The following is an 18,769-nucleotide window of genomic DNA, read 5'->3' as shown; positions in this document are numbered from 1 at the left end:
ATTAGCTGGGCGTGGTGGCGGGCGCCTGTAGTCCCAGCTACTCGGGAGGCTGAGGCAGGAGAATGGCGTGAACCTGGGGGGGCGGAGCTTGCAGTGAACCAAGATCGTGCCACTGAACTCCAGCCTGGGGCACAGAGCAAGATTCCGTCTCAAAAAAAAAGCCTTCCATTAGAAACTAAAAAACACCAATGGTTTTATATCTGTGTATGTAAGTAAAACCTAAACGAGAACAAACAGCAAATAAAAATTGAAAGCAAAAACAAACAGGAAGCCAACCCCCAATTTTTTCCTACTCAGTTTACCTTGGAGGCTACAGTGTTATCCAGAGTCCTACAAAACACATGATGGGTATTTTGTTCCTGGTATACATACTAATGTCTTTAAGTCCACTAGTACCACTACACATTTTGTGCAATTAAGAAATTAACTTCAGGCACATGACCAGTGAGTACTTTAGTTTCAGTACTATCTATGCAGAATAGCAAATATAGTATGAAACAAAGCAATGCAAGCATTTATGTGAAATTTGGCTCCATGCTAAAACTGGCTTCCTGCTTACCTATATTAAAAATAGAACTGCCAAACTACCAATGTATCTCTTTATAATATCTCTTATTTTACCTTCATCAAGACTAAGAGCTTTAACTATAACCCATGTTAATTACCCACATTTCTCCAATTTTCTACCAGATTTTAAAGAATATTTTATTATCTAAACTTTTTCAACTTTCTGTTTTCTCTGTATGTGCATGAAGACGGACATACAGAGAAACAGAAAAAAGCTACACGACTTCCACAATAAACATACACAGATATTATACACATACTGAGGAGGCTGCATGATTTTTATATCAAAGTACATGCTTTTTCCACCACACAGTTCTTCACTGTTGTTACGATAGAAAGCTTTTGCAAAATATAAGCACATGCTAGTAATAATTCAAGGTTTTAAGAATTTATAGGTTAAAAAAATACAATTCCTAGAACACTGTTATCAAACAAATAAGTTTTATTGGCATCTAAAAACAAAATTCACCCAACATTGAAACGTACTTTAATATTTACGTTGTTTTCTTGTGTCTTTTTTACTCACTGCAGTATGAGGAACAAATCACAAACACTTACTTTGGAGAAACAGAGACCATAGTGTAGATTTTACAAAATCACTTTTTAAAATCTCTGTATTGTGCTCCTCAAATACCTAGAGCCAGTCTTTGCATAAAATATCACAGCTTTATCTATAATCTTAAAATTCTGCAGCAGCCTAAAGATATGGATAAGATATACCACCACTTGCTATTCTGAAATATATCTATTACCATATCCAACCTAATGATAGTTATCTAAAAAATTCTTTCTTCCATAGGAAGTCTCTGACAAGCTGTTATTCATTTCCTTGACGTTAAAAGAATCTGGGGCCAACATTAATATTTTATCAGAAAAATAAAAAAAAAGTTTACCTACCATGTTCATATTAAGAACAATGTCTATACAAGTCAGTTGTACAATTATTTTAAGAGAAAGGTGAACATGAACATCAGATTAACTTAATTCTGGCAGACAAAAGTGAACAACTATGGTCCAGTCAGCCATTATCTATTACAGAGAGATGACAACTTTACAAAAGGTATCTTTTACCTACTGAGTGATGATTATGTCCCCTCAGTTTCTGTGCTTTCTACCACTGGTTCACTTTCTATATCAGCAACTGTGTCACTCTTCTCCTTGTTTATTTCATTTGAAGATGTCAGTTTTTCATAAAGTTCAGGATCATTCTGTACTGGTATAGGTGGTGGCTGAGCATGTCTCTCTGTATTTTCACCATTAACCTGAGGCACATTATCACCTTTTCGTTGAGAAGTGGCCCCTTCAAAATAATCAAAAACCCGAGCATGAGGAGGGGGAACCCAAGTGTTTTGAATTCTGTCTCGTCCAAGACGATTTCCGTTCATTTCTCTGCAGAAATCAAAATCTCTGTCATCCCTATCCCTTTGCCTCTCCCAGGGTCTTCTGCGGTCATCAAAATCTCTGTGAACTTCTTGTCCAAATCCTCGGTTCCAAGGACCACTTCTAGGATCAAATCGATAGTTTCCAGACCGAAATCTACCTCTTTCTTCATGTAAGCCTTTTGGACCACCGTAGACTGGTAGAACCCGATGCTCTCTCTCATCAAAATCTCCTCTATGCCCCCAGGGCTTCTCTGGATTAAAGCCAAAGTGGTCTCTTCGACCAAGATGATCTATACCTGGCCTCACAAGGTTCTCTCTTATATCTACAGGAGGTCTTCCAAAATGATCCCTACCATCTAGTGGAGGCCGTCCAGGACCCTCTCTTGGATCTATAGGCCGCCCAACCACATCTCTAACATCCACAGGGGGAGGTCTACTAATGCTTTCCCTGGTTTCTATAGGAGGAAACCGGTAATCTCTGTCTCCTTCCTGTTGAATGTTATCATTCCCAAGTGGTATCCTTTTTTCTGGGTTAGCAACATTGTCTATGCTTTGTCTTCCAGGAGCTAAAAAAGGTCTTTCTGGCTGACTAAAAATATCTCCTGGAGGAAAAGGTCCACGGGGTGGTGGATGAAGAGCTGAATCAAGTACCGATGGGGGTGGGATTCCCCGTTGGGGTGGAATTCCAGGCTGTATTAAAGGGAATCTTGGCCCAGGTGCCTGTGGTATTAGTCCTGGACGAATGTCTAACATTGGCATTGTGGGCATCCTTTGATTAGGGATACTTAAAGGGGGTAAGTTTTGAGGTCCAGCTGGTGGCTGTGTTCCCAGAAGTCCAGAAGTATTTGGAACATTTGGTGGCTGTACTCCTACAAGTCCAGAATTGTTAGGTATATTTGGGGGAAGCACTCCCAAAAGTCCAGAACCAGTTGACACACTGGGTGGCTGTATTCCCAATATTCCAGAGTTATTTAGAATATTTGGTGGTTGGGCTCCAATAATCCCAGAACTACTGGAAACATTAGATGGCCGGACCCCAAGAATTTCAGAATTACTTGATACATTTGGTCTTTGGACTCCCAGAATTCCAGAATTGCTTGTCACATTTGGTGGCTGTCCTCCTAAAATTGCAGCATTACTTGAAATATCATTTGGAATCACTAAAAAAAAAAAAAAAAGAAAAAAAAAAGAAAAGAAAAAACTCAAAATAACAGTCAAAAGTTTCCAATAATTTTAGCTTAATCAGCTACTTGTATCCCCCAGTAATCAAGGTACATTAGCTACTATATGAAATCTTTTTAAGTTAAACAAAAATGTCAGGTATTATACTGATTTTCCACCTTTAATAAAAACCTTTCTAAACCATAATTTTTTTTTTTAAGAACACAAGTGGAGATTTAAAAGGCTTTAGGACAGGAAAGAAAAGAAAGGAAAGCACACTTGGAAGAGACTCAAATAGGCATCAAGGTCAAGTGCCTCTAAACCATAATTCTTAATGTACCAACAGTGGGACTACAGAAAAAGGACTTACTGTTTTCAAACACCATATTTATCTTCTAGAGTTAGCTGGATAATACCTATTAGAAGTAAGTTCCTGGTAGAAGTTATTCACACTCAATACTTGTTCATTTTTATCTTTCTGTAAGTATACAGATTTTGTGTAATATTATTTTGACAACACATTGAAGTAGTCTCAATAGGACGAAAAAAAAGGGGTGGTGGTGTGAGGGTCTTAATGGAAACGTACTGAAATCTAGACTGAAATCTATATTACCCTGAACAGAAGGCCACTTTTTTCAAATAGAAATTTTAGGAAATAGTGATCTCTTTTTTAAAAAGTGCAATATTTCAGCATTTGTAGATTGAAGTGGTTACAAATGCACGCTACCCCAGAATTAAACAACAAATACAGAGTGGTAACCTAGCTTAGACTTAACTTTTTAAAAATTTTATTATTATTTACCTGATCTGGTGTTTTCACCAGAAGAAATCTGGTGGTCTATCAGATGAGGTACTTTATCTTCAGGCTCTGCCTGTTTAGTTGGAGCATTAAAAACATTTCCAGCTGGCAGAGCGGAAGTAGCAAGATTGCTGGCAACAGAGCCACCCGGTATAACAAGGCTACCAAATCCAACATCTTTCACAGTTTCCGGGGTCATGGATAATGACGGCTGCACTAAAGCTGTTTAAAGAGGAGAAAAACATATTTCAGATTTAATGAGTCAATTCATGTGCTAAGTTTTCTGGCAGTTTGAGTATTTAATTTATAATGGCATCTCTGTATTACTAAGCACATTATATATAACAACCAATGCTCAAATGACAAAATGAGTCATCATGAAGAGGCTAAATTACATTTAGAAAGCTTTATCCAAAAATAGTGAAAACTAACAATTTTCAGAAATATTTCACCAAAAATGTTAAGATCAGCACTCAAAAAAAGTAAATTCTAGTAACAAAAAAATTAATAATTTTCCAGGAATGCCAGATAAGTGAATGTCTAAACATATAGAAATGACTAGTGCAGACTGAAATGTACGAGTATGAAAATCTGCCCAATCCCCCTGCAATTACAATGTACTAAGGTCCTAACATTCATTTAACATTACCTTTTGTCAAATGAAGTTAGAAACTCATCAGATGAGAATACATAAGGTGGACTACAAATATGAAGCTATAAACTTTCCATCTTAAAGAATGGGTAGAAATATCCCTAAGTGCATTTGTCACACATATTAAAAAACACAACCAGAGGAATACAAAATAATTACACAACTAAAATTTTTAGTACAATTTATGTCACTTAGAATACTGTAAAATCGTACTTGTAGAACTTAGGAAATGCTTTATCTTCATATGTAACTCTAGATTACCCGGGAAAAACTGTTAGCATACAAGAGCTACACAAATAAAACCATCCATGGTCATGTACGAGAATTAAGAGAATTAAATGAGACAGGCAAAGGCAATTGGGAAAGCATCTGGCACACAACTATTTCTCTTTTTCCATTAACTGACTGCAGATTTTCCAAAATTAGTGAACTAGGAAAAAACTGGGAGGTGGGCTCTAGTTACTCTCTGTGAATAGTGAATTCAGAAATGACTTCTGAACACTTTGTCTAATTTTCAGAAAGAATAAACAATTCTTCCTAATGAACCAATAATAACAAAAAGAAAGACTTTTAAACCTATCTTTTTTTTTAAGATGGAGTCTCGCTGGGTTGGCCAGGTTAGAGTGCAGTAGTGTGATCTCAGCAAGCGATACTCCTGCCTCAGCCTCCCGAGTAGCTGGGATTACAGGCGTGAGCCACCACACCCGGCTAATTTTTGTATTTTTAGTGGAGACGGGGTTTCACCATGATGGCCAGGTTGGTCTTGAACTCCTGATCTCAGGTGATCTATCTGCCTAGGCCTCCCAAAGTGCTGGGATTACAGGCTTGAGCCACCACGCCCGGCCACTAATTCCTGCTTCTAGGTTTTCTTAAAACAATTCTGACCCACCTCGGCCTCCCAAGGTATTGAGATTACAGGTGTGAGCCACCATGCCCGGCCAAATTTTAAAGCTATGTAAACACTGAAAGGGAGACAAAATTTAAGAATACAAGGAAAATGAATTAGATAATCAAAAGTTAAAATCTTTATATATCACATACACACTCTTCAAGTCTAATTTTTGAGGTAGTCTTCCCTGAATTACTAAAGGTTTTTTCAGAAGCTTGGAGAATTAATGTACATAAAGAGTAGACTAGAATGAAAAAATTACTAAAAGGGTATATATTAAGCATTTCTGTAACGTCCAATGATAGGAAAAAGGAAATGAATAAATGTCTGTATTTACTGTTATGTTGCATTACTTTTGAAATGTCTACTCTAAAGAAAATACAGATATCAAAACCAAGTAGGCTAGAGTGTATATCCCATAAAAATGTAAAAAAAAAAAAAATCACATATGAAACTGGCACCACAACTACAAATGAAAGATTTATTTCAGGTAACCCTGATAAACAGTAATTTGATTATACATTTTTTTAATTAAACTTTTAGGTTCAGGGGTACATGTACAGGTTTGTTATATAGGTTACTCATGTAACAAACAAATATTTATAGACACACGCACATGTACCCCTAGTTATGATTATACACCTTTGGGATAAAAAAAACGTGGCAGAAAAATCTTAGTTTCATCCAGTAGCCTTGTTGGCAGTAACACTACTTTCAAACTACTATGTGTATGTCTGTATTGTACAATAATGAAAAGCAATCATGTTACTGTTTTCAGTATATGAGAACACAGGCAAATATAAAAATCAAACTAGCTAATTTGTTAATAATGCATATTCATTTTTTTCTGTTCAAAATGCACATTTTCCAGTTCTGTCCACTAAAAATTCCTAGACTCAATGAAAACCCAAGAGCAAAATGAGAATCTAGTACCCAGAGTGAATTCTCTAGATACCGTACGTACCCCAGTTGGAAAAACGGCCGATTCTCAGATTGGAGGGAGGAAAACACAAGATTTGTCTGGGATATACTGGGCCAAAAAGCTAAGCAGCTCTCAAAACTAATGTGACAAGGAAGCAACACAGGTCTCCCACCATCCAAAGATGAAACAATTTGCACTTCAAAAAAAAAAAACGCAACTGACTAGAAGTAAAAAAAATCCATTAATCCATAAATACTAAAGAAACTGAAGGAGAAAAAAAAAGGGAGGATGGGGCAGGACTGCACTAACATTAAGACATTTAATACACATAGCAAAACAAAAAACAAAGAGGATGAGAGGAACTTCTCTGAATTTTGACTAAAATAAAACCAATCATAAGACAGTTTAAGACAATCAACCAATTTAAATAAGAACTATCATTTACCGTTAGTATTTCAGAAATTATCTAACATGCACTTGTCTTAAAGCTTTCATAATAAAAATATTAACAGTAATTCACAAGAATGAGAACTGACACACTGAAACTAACACTACCATGAGTAAAGAAAATTCTAAAAGTAGAAAACTTACATGTTGGTACTACTGGTGGAATTGCAGGGGGTGGCACAACAGGTGGGGGAACTGGAGGCGGCATGAAACCTACATGGAAAAAAAAGAACCCAAAAAATAGCACAAGAAAAATTACTTATTTTAAATCAAAGATTCAAATAGCTACAAATGAAACTTCATATTCTTAAAATGGACTACAACCTCATATTTATATATATATTTTTTATTTTAAAAATAGCTTTTATATATGCTGCCTTATTTGATCCCTAATAAGCTAGGTAAAGCAAAGAGATCCTGATTTATGAGAACATCCTATTTATTTACTCATTCAAGTCCTGTAGCATGCTCTATGGTGCTGTAAAATCAAAGATTAACAGGAGCCAGGTAAACTGTTTATATATGCCATTTTATTTATTTGATACGTGTGTTTACTCACTAGATCAAAATGTTTCTGTTTCTTTGGATAACACTACATTATGTTTTAAGCATTGAAGTAAATCTTCTATTTAATACTGACTTTTTAATGATTTCAATTACATTATTAATTTTAGATACCGAGTCTATGTTTCTCAGGCTGGTCTCAAACTCCTGGCTTAAACAATCCTGCTACTTCAGCCTCCCGAGTAGCTGGAACCAGAGGCACACACCATGGCGCTCAGCTTTTTAATCATTTTAAGTATCACACTGTAAATTTGCTTCTTTGCACTTTTTGAAATATAAAGCTACCATTACATTCAACTAGAAAATAATGACTAAAATAATTTTAAACTATAAAATCTACTTTGGTATTCAAGGTTTGTTCCTCCTCTCACAATCCTAATTGTAACTAAGTTTTGTGGTAAATTATATGATACACATATTTAATATTTTTAATAAGATATACCTTTTGTACGTTTAAAAAAGTGGCTAAAAATAAGAAAATAATAAAAATACATAATTTTTCAACAAATAAGGAACGACTTTATAAAGCCTATATGGTTATGATTTTTGAAATAATCACTTAAAAATTTCTGAAATATTTAATTTTGAAATCACAAATAGAGAAAATTAACAAAGTTTTCAATATTTAAAATAAAGTTATTAAAATTTGTATCAATTTCCTATTACACGTTAAACTGTAATTTAAAACATTTACAATTGCATGACCTGTAAATTACAACCATTCTCAGACAACAAATTTATTTTTTAGTCTTGCTAAAAACTCTACCCAACATCTAAGAACTTAAGTTACAGAAGTCAACATACTGTATTTCTTCTAATATGCAAATAATTCATGAATTCAAATACATTTTAATTTGGAAAAACAATATATATATAGTTTTGACCTAATAAACTTGGTAACAAAATTCCTGAATTAGAATTTCTAGGTAAAAACTATAACTTAAACGGGTATCTCAAAAAGTAAATATATATAACTGCTTACATAGTTTAAGGTGGAGCTTTTAGGCTGGGCACGGTGGCGCATACCTGTAATCCCAGCACTTTGGGAGCATCACTTGGTTCCAGGAGTTCACAAGTATCTCTCCATCATTCTTCTAACCTAATCTCCCATGGTCTAATAAAAGCTCTTTTTTTTTTTGAGACAGGGTCTCACTCTGTCACCCAGGCTGCAGCGTAGTGGTGTGAACACAGTTCATTGTGGTCTCCACCTCCTGGGCTCAAGCCTCCTGAGTAACTGGGACTATAGATGTGTACCACCTCGCCTGGTTACTTTCTTATTTTTTGTACAGACAGGGTGTCACTCTGCCTGGGCTGGTCTTGCACTCCTGCACCCAAGCAATCCTCTCACCTCAACCTCCCATGGTGCTGGGATTATAGGTGTGAGCTACCATGCGCAGCCTAAAAGCTCTATCTTAAACTATATATTTAGTTGTGTTTAAGTAATCTATAGTTTTTACCTGGAAAATCTAATTCAAGAAACTTTTTTTTTGGTTTATCAGTAATTTATTAGGTCAGTACTTGCTTTGGCAGTACATACCCTAAAATTGGGATGATATAGAGATTAGCATGGCTCTTGTACAAGGGTAACACACAAATTTGTGAAGTGTTCCATATTTAAAGAATAAAAATAATTTATTAGGTCAAAATGAAGTATTACAAATTCAATTAGCCTTTTAAATATAACTTCTAATGTTTAAATGGAGCCTACTGATTCTTAGGAGGGACAATGCAAATTTTCTGATGAAATGCTGATAATTATTAGAGAACTTTATATAAAAACTGAAACAGAAATTTTACATTAAGAGTAGTCTTTTTTTTTTTTTGAGACAAAGTATTGCTCTGTTACCCAGGCTGGAGCGCAGTGGTGTGATCTTGGCTCACTGCAACCTCTGCCTACCAGGTTCAAACCATTCTCCTGCCTCAGACTCCTGAGTAGCTGAAATTATAGACCTGAGCCACCACGGCTGGCTAATTTTTGTATTTTTAGTACAGATGGGATTTCACCATGTTGGTGAGGCTGGTCTCAAACTCCTGACCTCAAGTGATCTGCCCACTTTGGCCTCCCTAAGTGCTGGGATTACAGATGTGAGCCACCATGCCTGGCCATGGTTTTCAATTATTCTAAAGAAATTCCATTTTTCTGTGCCAGTGCTTCTTCTCCCACCAATCTGCATCCTGAGAACAAGTTAGAAAAGAAAACTCTCTGGCCCCTACCACAAACCGAGTAAAGCAAAAACAGTGGAGGCTGGGCCCAGCAATCTGTGCTGTAACAAGCCTATGCATGCTAAGGTCTCAGAACCACTGCTCTATGGTATTTAAATCTGAAAGAAGAACAACTTAAATGATCATCTAAATAGAGTTCAAATATTAAAACAAAAATTCCTTACCAGGTGGTGGTTGTGAAGGGTTAAAACTTGCTCGTAAAAAAGGAGGTGGAGGAATTGGACTAAATCCAGGAGGAGGAACCGGCATCGACACAGGAAATGCTGGTGGGACTAAACTAACCGTAGGCACGGCTGGCGCCACTGGAATCTTTTGTGGACAGACAAAAAAGTTCAGTCATCAGTTTATTCACCTGCATCTTGGAACAACTAAAGGCAAATTATTCTATTTCTCTTTCAGGATGGTAACAAATGCTATTAAAAAGGGTTTTATGCCCCCTTTTTGTATACTTCCAAGTGAACCGACTTAGGGTAAAAACAAGGCCATGTTATTCAACAGATAGTTTTTACTTGGAGATTATGAATTTGATCTTACATTCAAGTGATGTAAACTAATGGTCACCTAGTTCAAAACTGAGTATTATGCTCCATTTTAAACTGCCATCTCCCACTCAGTAACACCTATGTTATGCAACCTAACCACCATTAGGAAGCATGTCAATAACAGCTTTAGAATGGCTTAAATTTCTCATAAATTCATTTTCTAATCCTAGCATAAGTACCTTTTACTCACTCTAGGTACAAGTCGCAAGTATTCATCTGCACCACAGCTTTAGCTCTCTTCTAAATTTCACATTACATCAAGTGTCTTTTCAACATCCCAAGTGTGCTGACAAAAAGATACTTCTACCTAACACGTATGAAACTGATTTTCCAGTCATCCTTCCCAAAAGAACTCTTCTCACAGTCTTTCCCAGTCTCAGTTAATGGTAACTCTATCTTTCCAATTTCTTGGACTAAAAACCTTGCCTCTGCTTTTGCTCATAATAATCCCAAATCCAATCACACTAGGAAAAGTCCTGTTGGTAACAACACCTTCAAAATACACCTATTATCTGACCATTTCTCATTACCTCCACTATTTTCTCATTACCTCCAGTGCAATAGACATTCCAGATGTCTATTTTGAGCCATCACCAGCTCTCATCTGGATTGCTACAACTGTCTTTCAACTGGTCTCCCTACTCAAAGCTCACTACAGCCTATTCTCAAAGTAGTAACCAGTGCAATTCTTTAAAACTGTAAGCCAGATCAAGTCACTCCTCTGCTCAGAATCCTCCAATGGCTCCTTCTCTCTCTCTCTTTCTGTCACATGTAAAGACCCACCATCCTCATCTCATTCCAAGTGAAAGCCAAAGTCCTTGGAGAGGTTTATCTTCAACTAACTTGCCTTTCACTGGCTTTATTCTAGCCCACTTAACACTCCTGGACCACACCAACCATATTCCTGGTGTGGGACCTCTGCACTGGTTGTTGCCTCTGAACAGAATGTTCTTCATCAGATATCCACATGGTTAATTCCCTTAGTGCTTTTAAGTTATTGCTCAAATTTCTCATTCTCAATTAGGTCTATCCTCACTATTCTATTTAAAACAGATCAGCCTTATGCTACCTTTTTCCTTCCATAGGATCTCATAATCATATTTATTTTACATTTTCTGTCACCACTATTGAGAATAAAAGCTCCAAAAGTGCAGAGATTTGTGGGGGTTTTTCACTGATACCTAGAAGAGTGAGTGTCACAGAGCCAGTACTCAATAAATATTTGTTCAATAAACATATTTAAATATGAATGACATTTCTAAAAATAATTTTTCAAAAAGTATTTGATTAAACTCATTAAAATAACTGTTCTATCAATTTGACTCCTCAGAAAAACATGAATCTAAAAAAATCCTGTGAGTTCTCAGAAACAGTATTTCCATATTTATCTTTATTTTAATGTGTTTAGCACAATGATACCACAGCATTAGCAGACTTTTTTTTTTTAAGAGATTTAAAAGCAATATTCTTTTCCCTAACACTACTGACATTTCCCTAACACTAAACATTTATTCTGATATGGAGATTTTTGTTCCAGTTTGATAAAGTAAATACAGGATTAAAAACAGAAATGTAAAAGAACACATTAAGGAAAAAAAAAAAAAGACCCACTTCAACACTAACCTGCAACATAGCAACAGGAGGAGGGAAAACCTCTGCCTGGGTTGTGACCACTGTCTCCTTTTCAACTGGAGTTGGGCTCTGAGTTGTCTGCACCGTCTCTTTAACAGGTTCTGCGCTTTTCACAGTTTCCCACTCTAAACAAAATATTTGAAATTGATTTCCTTTGGATAGGTGAAACTTTTCATTTTCTTCTTTGTATTCATTTATTTCACATCTAAATTCTTCATCTACCTTGGCACATCTTTAAGATATATCCACAACTGTAGACGCCACTCTAGACTTCTGCCCAGATTAATCTGATTAGGATACTATAGAGTTCAAAAACCCATGACACGAGACACAAAGGAAAGACACTAAAATATTTCATCTAAAGAAAACACTTAGAAGGGATATAATAGATATGTATATCTCAATGGCTGGCTGATATAAAAGGAACTAACCGTACTCAATTTTTTAATCACAAAATACAACAAAGGAAGACCAACTAGAAGAGTATTAATCCAATACAATAAAATCCTTCTGAAAATACAGCTACGCAAAAAGAGAACAAAGAAGCTCTAATGGTTCCTCTCTCATGCTTCTCCATCTCAAAGTAAAGATCAAGTAAGATTTATATGACTTTGCCTCTCTGTACCTATCTGCCTTGATCTCTTACTACTCCTTCCTCACTCACTCTGCACAAGCTATACTGGTCTCCTTATTTTTGAATACAAACATGGCACTTGCTGTTCCCTCCGTATAGAATGTTCTTTCCCCAGATGACTGCATGCCTTACCCTTTCAAATATCTCATTCTTCATTAGATCTTCTACAACCACATAAAAACTGCAACACCTCCACACCCACATTGCCCATCTCCCTTCCCTGATTTTTTTTCTTAGAACTTACTGACACTAAAGTACTATATTGTTTATATATTTTGTTTATTATCTGTTTTCTTCACAGATAATAAATGTGTGAAACATGGTGCTAGTAAACTTTATAGCATTTGAGGCTTTATGGGCCACGTGTTCTCTGCTGCAAGTGTTGAACTGTTATTGCGAAAAAAAAAAAAAGTAATATAAAATAGGTAAACAAGTGAGCATGGCTGTGCTTCAATAAAACTTTACAGAACAGGCTACCAACAGGATTTGGACCATGGATAGTAGGTTGCTGACCTCTGCGCTACACTCCACAAGAGGGAGAATTTTTGTCTATTTATCTCACTGCTATAATTCCAGTTCCTAAAATTAGGCCTGATACACAGTACAAAGTAAAATATTTACTAAGTGAAGATAGTGGAATAAGCAGCCATTGGCGCGGGTGGGGTAAAGAGTAGGCCTGACATGAAGAGTTTAATAGAAACAAAAATCGTTCAAAATTTTGCATTGGTCTGAGAAACAAATATTCAGAAAATTAGCTAATTCTGATAAACGAGCTAAGGTGTGAAGAAAAAAGGTGTGAATATACAGTTCAGTTCTTTTTCAAATGTTTAGATTTCCTATTGGTTATAACTGCAAATCACTTTGTCAATTTTTAACTGAAATCTTTTAAAATAAAAAGACAATTTTGAGAGAAAAAAAAAAAGCAGGCTGGATGATCATTTGGTATTGTAAAAAGCATCCCAGAAAGTATTTAACATTATATGAATCTGAACCTCCCTAAACTAAGATTCTATTCCTGCTATTTTCAACATGGATACTACTCAAAATAATCTGCAAAGTGTTTCAAAGAAACTTCCCAAGTTCCCACTTAAACTGAAGCAATCACAAGTATTTAGTTTTAAAAATCCCTCCTACACATAACTCTCAAGTATGAGAATGAAAAAAAAAAAACTCATACATTTAAAACTGCTAACATTTACAAAGACTTCCACACTTTTTAATCTATACTTTGATATCTATGAAATAGGTCCCATTAAGCATGTACACTAGGGCACAGGAATGTATCTTTTCTCTTTTTTGGGAGATGAATCCAGGATACACAGTTAATGCTATCACCCCAAATTCACTTCAGCTACAACCTTCTAATCATACTTTTTTTAACAATAAAAAGACCTTAAAATTCTTACCAGTATTTACAGTCTCCTGATCAATCATGCCTCCTTCTGCAAAACCTTCCAAGTCATCCACTTTAACTTTTTCCCATGGTATATATGTAACTCCAAGATCCACATCCCAGAATTGTTTGTATTCTGTTTTTACACCTTTGTTTAAAGCCCAAGCAATCTATTGTAAATAGGAAGAGGAAAAAAGAAAGCTTATATATACGTACTATAAAAACAAGGTAAAAAGTTCGAAATTTTATTTAAACAATGTAAACACAATAAAATTGGTTTTAGAAAACAGTTGGAAAAGCAAAGCTGGAAAACTAATTGTAGCCAAAAAAATTTTTTTCCAGTTTTTTTTTTGTCTGAGACAGGGTCTCACTCAGTCGCCCAGGCTGGAGTGCAGTAGCACGATCATGGTTCACTGCCTTGACCTTGCGGGCTCAAGCGATATTCCTGCCTTAGCCCTGCAGTAGCTGGGACTGTAGGCAGGCAACACCATGCCCAACTAATTTTTTTATTTTTTAGTAGAGTTAGGGGTTTCATCATGTTGCCTAGGCTGTCACAAACTCCTGGGTTCAAGCGACCCGCCCACCTCGGCCTCCAAAAGTGCTGGGCAGGTGTGAGCCACTGCGCCTGACCAGTTTTGTTTTTTAAAAGGAAACTTACATTAGACATAGTATTTATAATAAAGGATTCCCACTTCTTATTGTAACTCTAATAGTGCAATGCACTTTCAAAGAAAATCCAAATCCACTTTTCACCATAAAAATGTCAAACTACATCAGGGGTGATTAGAATAGCATTTTTCTTCACTTTTTGAGACAGAGTCTCACTCTGTTGCCCAGGCTGGAGTGTAGTGGCATGACCATGGCTCACTACAGCCTTAACTTCCTGGGCTCAAAAGATCCTCCCACCTCAGCCTCCCAAGCAGCTGGGACCATAGATGCATACCATCACACTCAGCTAATTTTTAAGTTGTTTTGTAGAGATGAGGTCTCATGTTGCCCAGGCTGTTCTTAGACTCCTGGGCTCAAGTGATCCTCCCACCTCAGCCTCCCAAAGTGCTGGGACTGAAGGTGTGAGCTGCCACACCTGGCCTGTTATTTTAGAAAAAATCTTTTATTCCAGAGGAGACTAGGGACACTTTAGTTTACACAAGAAACTTAGCCATGAATGAAAACAGATGAGCATTTATTGACTTTAATGAAAATAGTTATTCTAAAGTTTTTAATTCAGTTGCAGAAACTGATGAGATAAACTTCAAATAACAGAAGGTAAATTGTGAGTTAATCATAGAAAGTAATGGAAAGATATTCAAAACATTCTCAGTACAAAGACTAGGAAGAAAATAAAAATATTCTGATAATCTCTTCACAAGGGCCTGGTTTATATTTTTAAAAACATGTCAAGAAAAAAGAAATCAATAATATAATTAGAAGGTACAGTTAAGGAATATTGGGAGGAAAAGTGAATGAAAGACAATACTATAAAATGAACACGTTCGGCTCATAGAATGGTGCCCCAGTTGACTCAGAAAGCTGTGCAAGTGTAATTTCAAGGAAGCAACTGACTGAAGTTCTCGTTATTGGACTTACTCTTACCTACATCTAATTCTGTAACTCAATGAACTGAAACAATAAGTTTCTGATGAGGTTTGTCCATAACATTTAAAAATAATTTAATACAGAGACATTCTAATAATCCAATAAAAGAGCTTGTGACCCCTTCGTGAAAAACTCAGACTTTAACATAACAGACATTAAAAATACTGCCCCCCAACCCCAAGTTCCACTCCACCAAATCTCACCTTAATGACCTTGGACCCAATTTTATACGATCCAGAACTGAGTTTCTGAAGAGCTCGAAATGCATCTTGTCGATGAACCATGCAGACATAAGCACAGCCCCTGGGAGGAATCATCTAATAAAAAAAATTTTTTTTAAGAAAGGGTATAAGAACAGAAATTCATTCTGGTATTTTATGGTTTAAATGACACAAAACATTGACTACTTACTAATACTTCAATTTTGATAGATTACTGACTTATTTTCCCCTTTCTTCCTCCAGCTGTTTATTAGTAGGTACAATTCATGTATAATTAATAACTCAACTTTTAAAATCCCAAAATTCAAAACTCAATGAGATATCATAAGCCATGATATGTGAAATCTTAAATATCATATCGCAATATTTTTTGAATACAGAAAAAGAACTATTAAAAACAAAACAAAACAAAATGTATAACTTCATATATATAATGCCACCAGATAAAAGGAAAGTAGTAGTATATGGTCAAAATATTTGAAGGCAACAATTTATTCCCAATATTACCTAAATTTTTCCAAATGTTATACTGAGTAATGCAAAGAGGATTTTTCTTTTGGGGAATTATCTTATCCTTAATATAAAATTCATAATCTGAAAGAATTGATAAAAATTTTCAGTCTTTTAAAACTTTATTTTGTTCAAGTGCTTCTGGCAAAGGTTTTAATAAGAAGAAAATAGCCTCAGTGTTAAGATTTGAGACTGATTTATAAAGCATTTAAGTATTCTACAACTACCAGACCATAAAATTATCCTTAATATATTAACTCAGAAAACTATGCACAGCATTTCTTTCTGAGAAACTCAAAAGGCATTCTATCATTTTATTTTCACTCAATACCTAATAAGCCGTATCTGTTATTAAAGCTTACACAGAAACCTTATCCTCGGCCTTGCTAACACTTCAAGCTACTGTCTCTTTAATATTAATATCAAACTTCTTAAAAGAGAAGTCTATCTAAACCTTGACATTCCTCTTTATCTATTGCAATCTAACTCTAATTCCTCACCAACCCACTGGAAAATACTCTACTCTCTTCAAGCTCACCAGTGATCTACTAAATGCCAAACTGAATGGACTTTTTTGTCTTTGACGTCCCCAAAATTAAATGAGTGGATTATGAATCTTCATTTCACAAAATAACTTAGTGCTTATTATTTATAAGTACTATACTCTCAAAAAGTAATACAATAGAGGAGAGGGATAAGGCAAACAGATGCTCAAGGGACCACGATACAATAAAGACTACAAACATGATCAACAAACAGGAAAATACAAAATGTTACTTGGACACAAGCTGTGTTCAGAGCAATGATTCCTGCTGTGCGTCAGAATCACCTATGCAGCTGTGTACTTTGCTAAAAATTTGAAGACATTGAGCATGGGCATCCCTAATTTTTCAAAAGTCAAGACATATTACTGATACGCAGCTAGAACTGAGAATCACTAGTTTAAGGATAGGGGTAAACCAGAAAGAAACTTCAGAGAAAGTCTATGATTACAGACTCTGAAAGATAGCGATGTTTTAACAGGTAAAATCTAAAAAGACAAAAGAATAAGAGAAGTTGACAGCACTCTTGTGGTATATAGACAGAAATCTGAAGTACCCAAGTTGAAATCCTTAACCAATCACCTTTTCATCACCTGTGTAACTTAAGCAAATCACTTAAGTTTCTTCATTAGAAAATAATCATATTTGAATTACTTAACCGGCTTCTTACGAGGCTCCAAAGAGATCATACACAGTCAAAAGTAAGATGCAAAATGGTTCAACTCAACTCAAATAAAGAATTCTGTTACTATTACAGAAAAAGTCAAGTTTGGCCATTTAAGGAAGACTGGGATGTAAGACTAGAAAGGAAAACTGGGCAATTTTCTGATAAATAATGATAAAAAGATCCCACAGACATAAAACTGTAACCACAGGGAATGAAAACAGAAGCCTGATGAATTCAGTCTCCTCATACTTCCTGCTTACCAGTATGGATGGATGGATGGATGGATGAATGTCTCCCCAAACAAATGACTACAAAACATTTCATCACACAGCAGGAAGAAGGAAGATAGAGAGTACATAATTTTTAAATAAAAGAACAATTAAAATAGCAAACCAAGATGTCTGACCTTCAGGGAAAAGCATCAGGCCTCATGAAGAATATAAAACAGACTCAAAGGAGGAGACTGAGTGGTGCAAAACTAGTGCAAGAATCCAGAGTGAAAGAGTTATGCTCAACTTACTAGCAATTCGCTGGCCATACTAATTTTCTTACCTGACATTTGCTCTGTTTGATAAAAAAAGAGAGTAAAAGAGCACAAGACAGTGAGAAGAAAAACACAAAAGAAACTGGGATCCCAATCCCAGCTGTGTCTCCACGACTGCTTATGTGGTCATGTGCAAGAGACTACAATTCTGTGGAACTCTCCATTTCCTTAGACGCATTTTTTAAAAAAAGGAATTAAACTAGACCACACATAGGGTTCCTGCTAACTCAAACATTTGATGATGTTAGGAATCAAGCATGCTACACTGCTATAAAACTCAAGAATATTTTGTTAGAATTCCACTAAAAAATAAAAATAATTAAGGAGAGAAACAGCACCAAAATAAACACAGACATTATCAAAGTACAGCAATCCTTTTAAAGATGTGTATTATTTAAGGCAGACATTACTGGGCTAATTAGGAACAAAAGTGATTCTTTGTATTAATAAAAACCTCCTTTTTTTAAAACCTTAAATTAAGAACTGATACTTGCATTAATGGATTCAATTTGTCCAAACTCTTCAAACAGGTTGGTTAAGTCTTGCTGTGTTGCCTTCTTGTCCACTTGCCCAACCCAGAGAGTAGTACTACATACTGTCAAGACATAAGAGACAAATGACCTAAATCATATAGACACAGTTACTTCTTTCAAAAGTAGCTGAGGAAAAAGCGGTAATAAACATTAATAATGAAATTTAAGAGAATATATTTTTAAATAATTGTCAATGAACACTTGCATCTGTTATGTTTAAAATCAACTAAAATCACAAGTATTAATTCACATCTCTGCCAAGTCAACCACTTGCATGTCACCTGTTTTCAAGCTTGGCTGCACACTTGAACCATCTGTGGATGCCAGGGTCCCACTCTAAGAGGATGAG

General features: G+C 35.6%; 1 protein-coding gene across 1 annotated transcript in view; it reads right to left on the bottom strand.

Annotated features, from left to right (window-relative positions):
• TIAM2 (T-cell lymphoma invasion and metastasis 2) overlaps positions 1-18,769 on the bottom strand; it is a 569,840-nt gene that overhangs the window by 466,646 nt on the left and 84,425 nt on the right. The window contains 8 exon segments of the mRNA XM_011952751.1: positions 1,643-3,109; positions 3,913-4,131; positions 6,964-7,032; positions 9,771-9,915; positions 11,772-11,905; positions 13,821-13,977; positions 15,607-15,720; positions 18,382-18,482. Coding sequence (XP_011808141.1) covers positions 1,643-3,109; positions 3,913-4,131; positions 6,964-7,032; positions 9,771-9,915; positions 11,772-11,905; positions 13,821-13,977; positions 15,607-15,720; positions 18,382-18,482 — 2,406 coding nt within the window.

The sequence above is a fragment of the Colobus angolensis genome, unplaced genomic scaffold, assembly GCF_000951035.1.
Source record: "Colobus angolensis palliatus isolate OR3802 unplaced genomic scaffold, Cang.pa_1.0 Scaffold35, whole genome shotgun sequence".
Classification (NCBI taxonomy): domain Eukaryota; kingdom Metazoa; phylum Chordata; class Mammalia; order Primates; family Cercopithecidae; genus Colobus; species Colobus angolensis.
The sequence above is the reverse complement of the archived record's forward strand: the minus strand, read 5'-3'. Positions and strand labels throughout refer to the sequence as shown.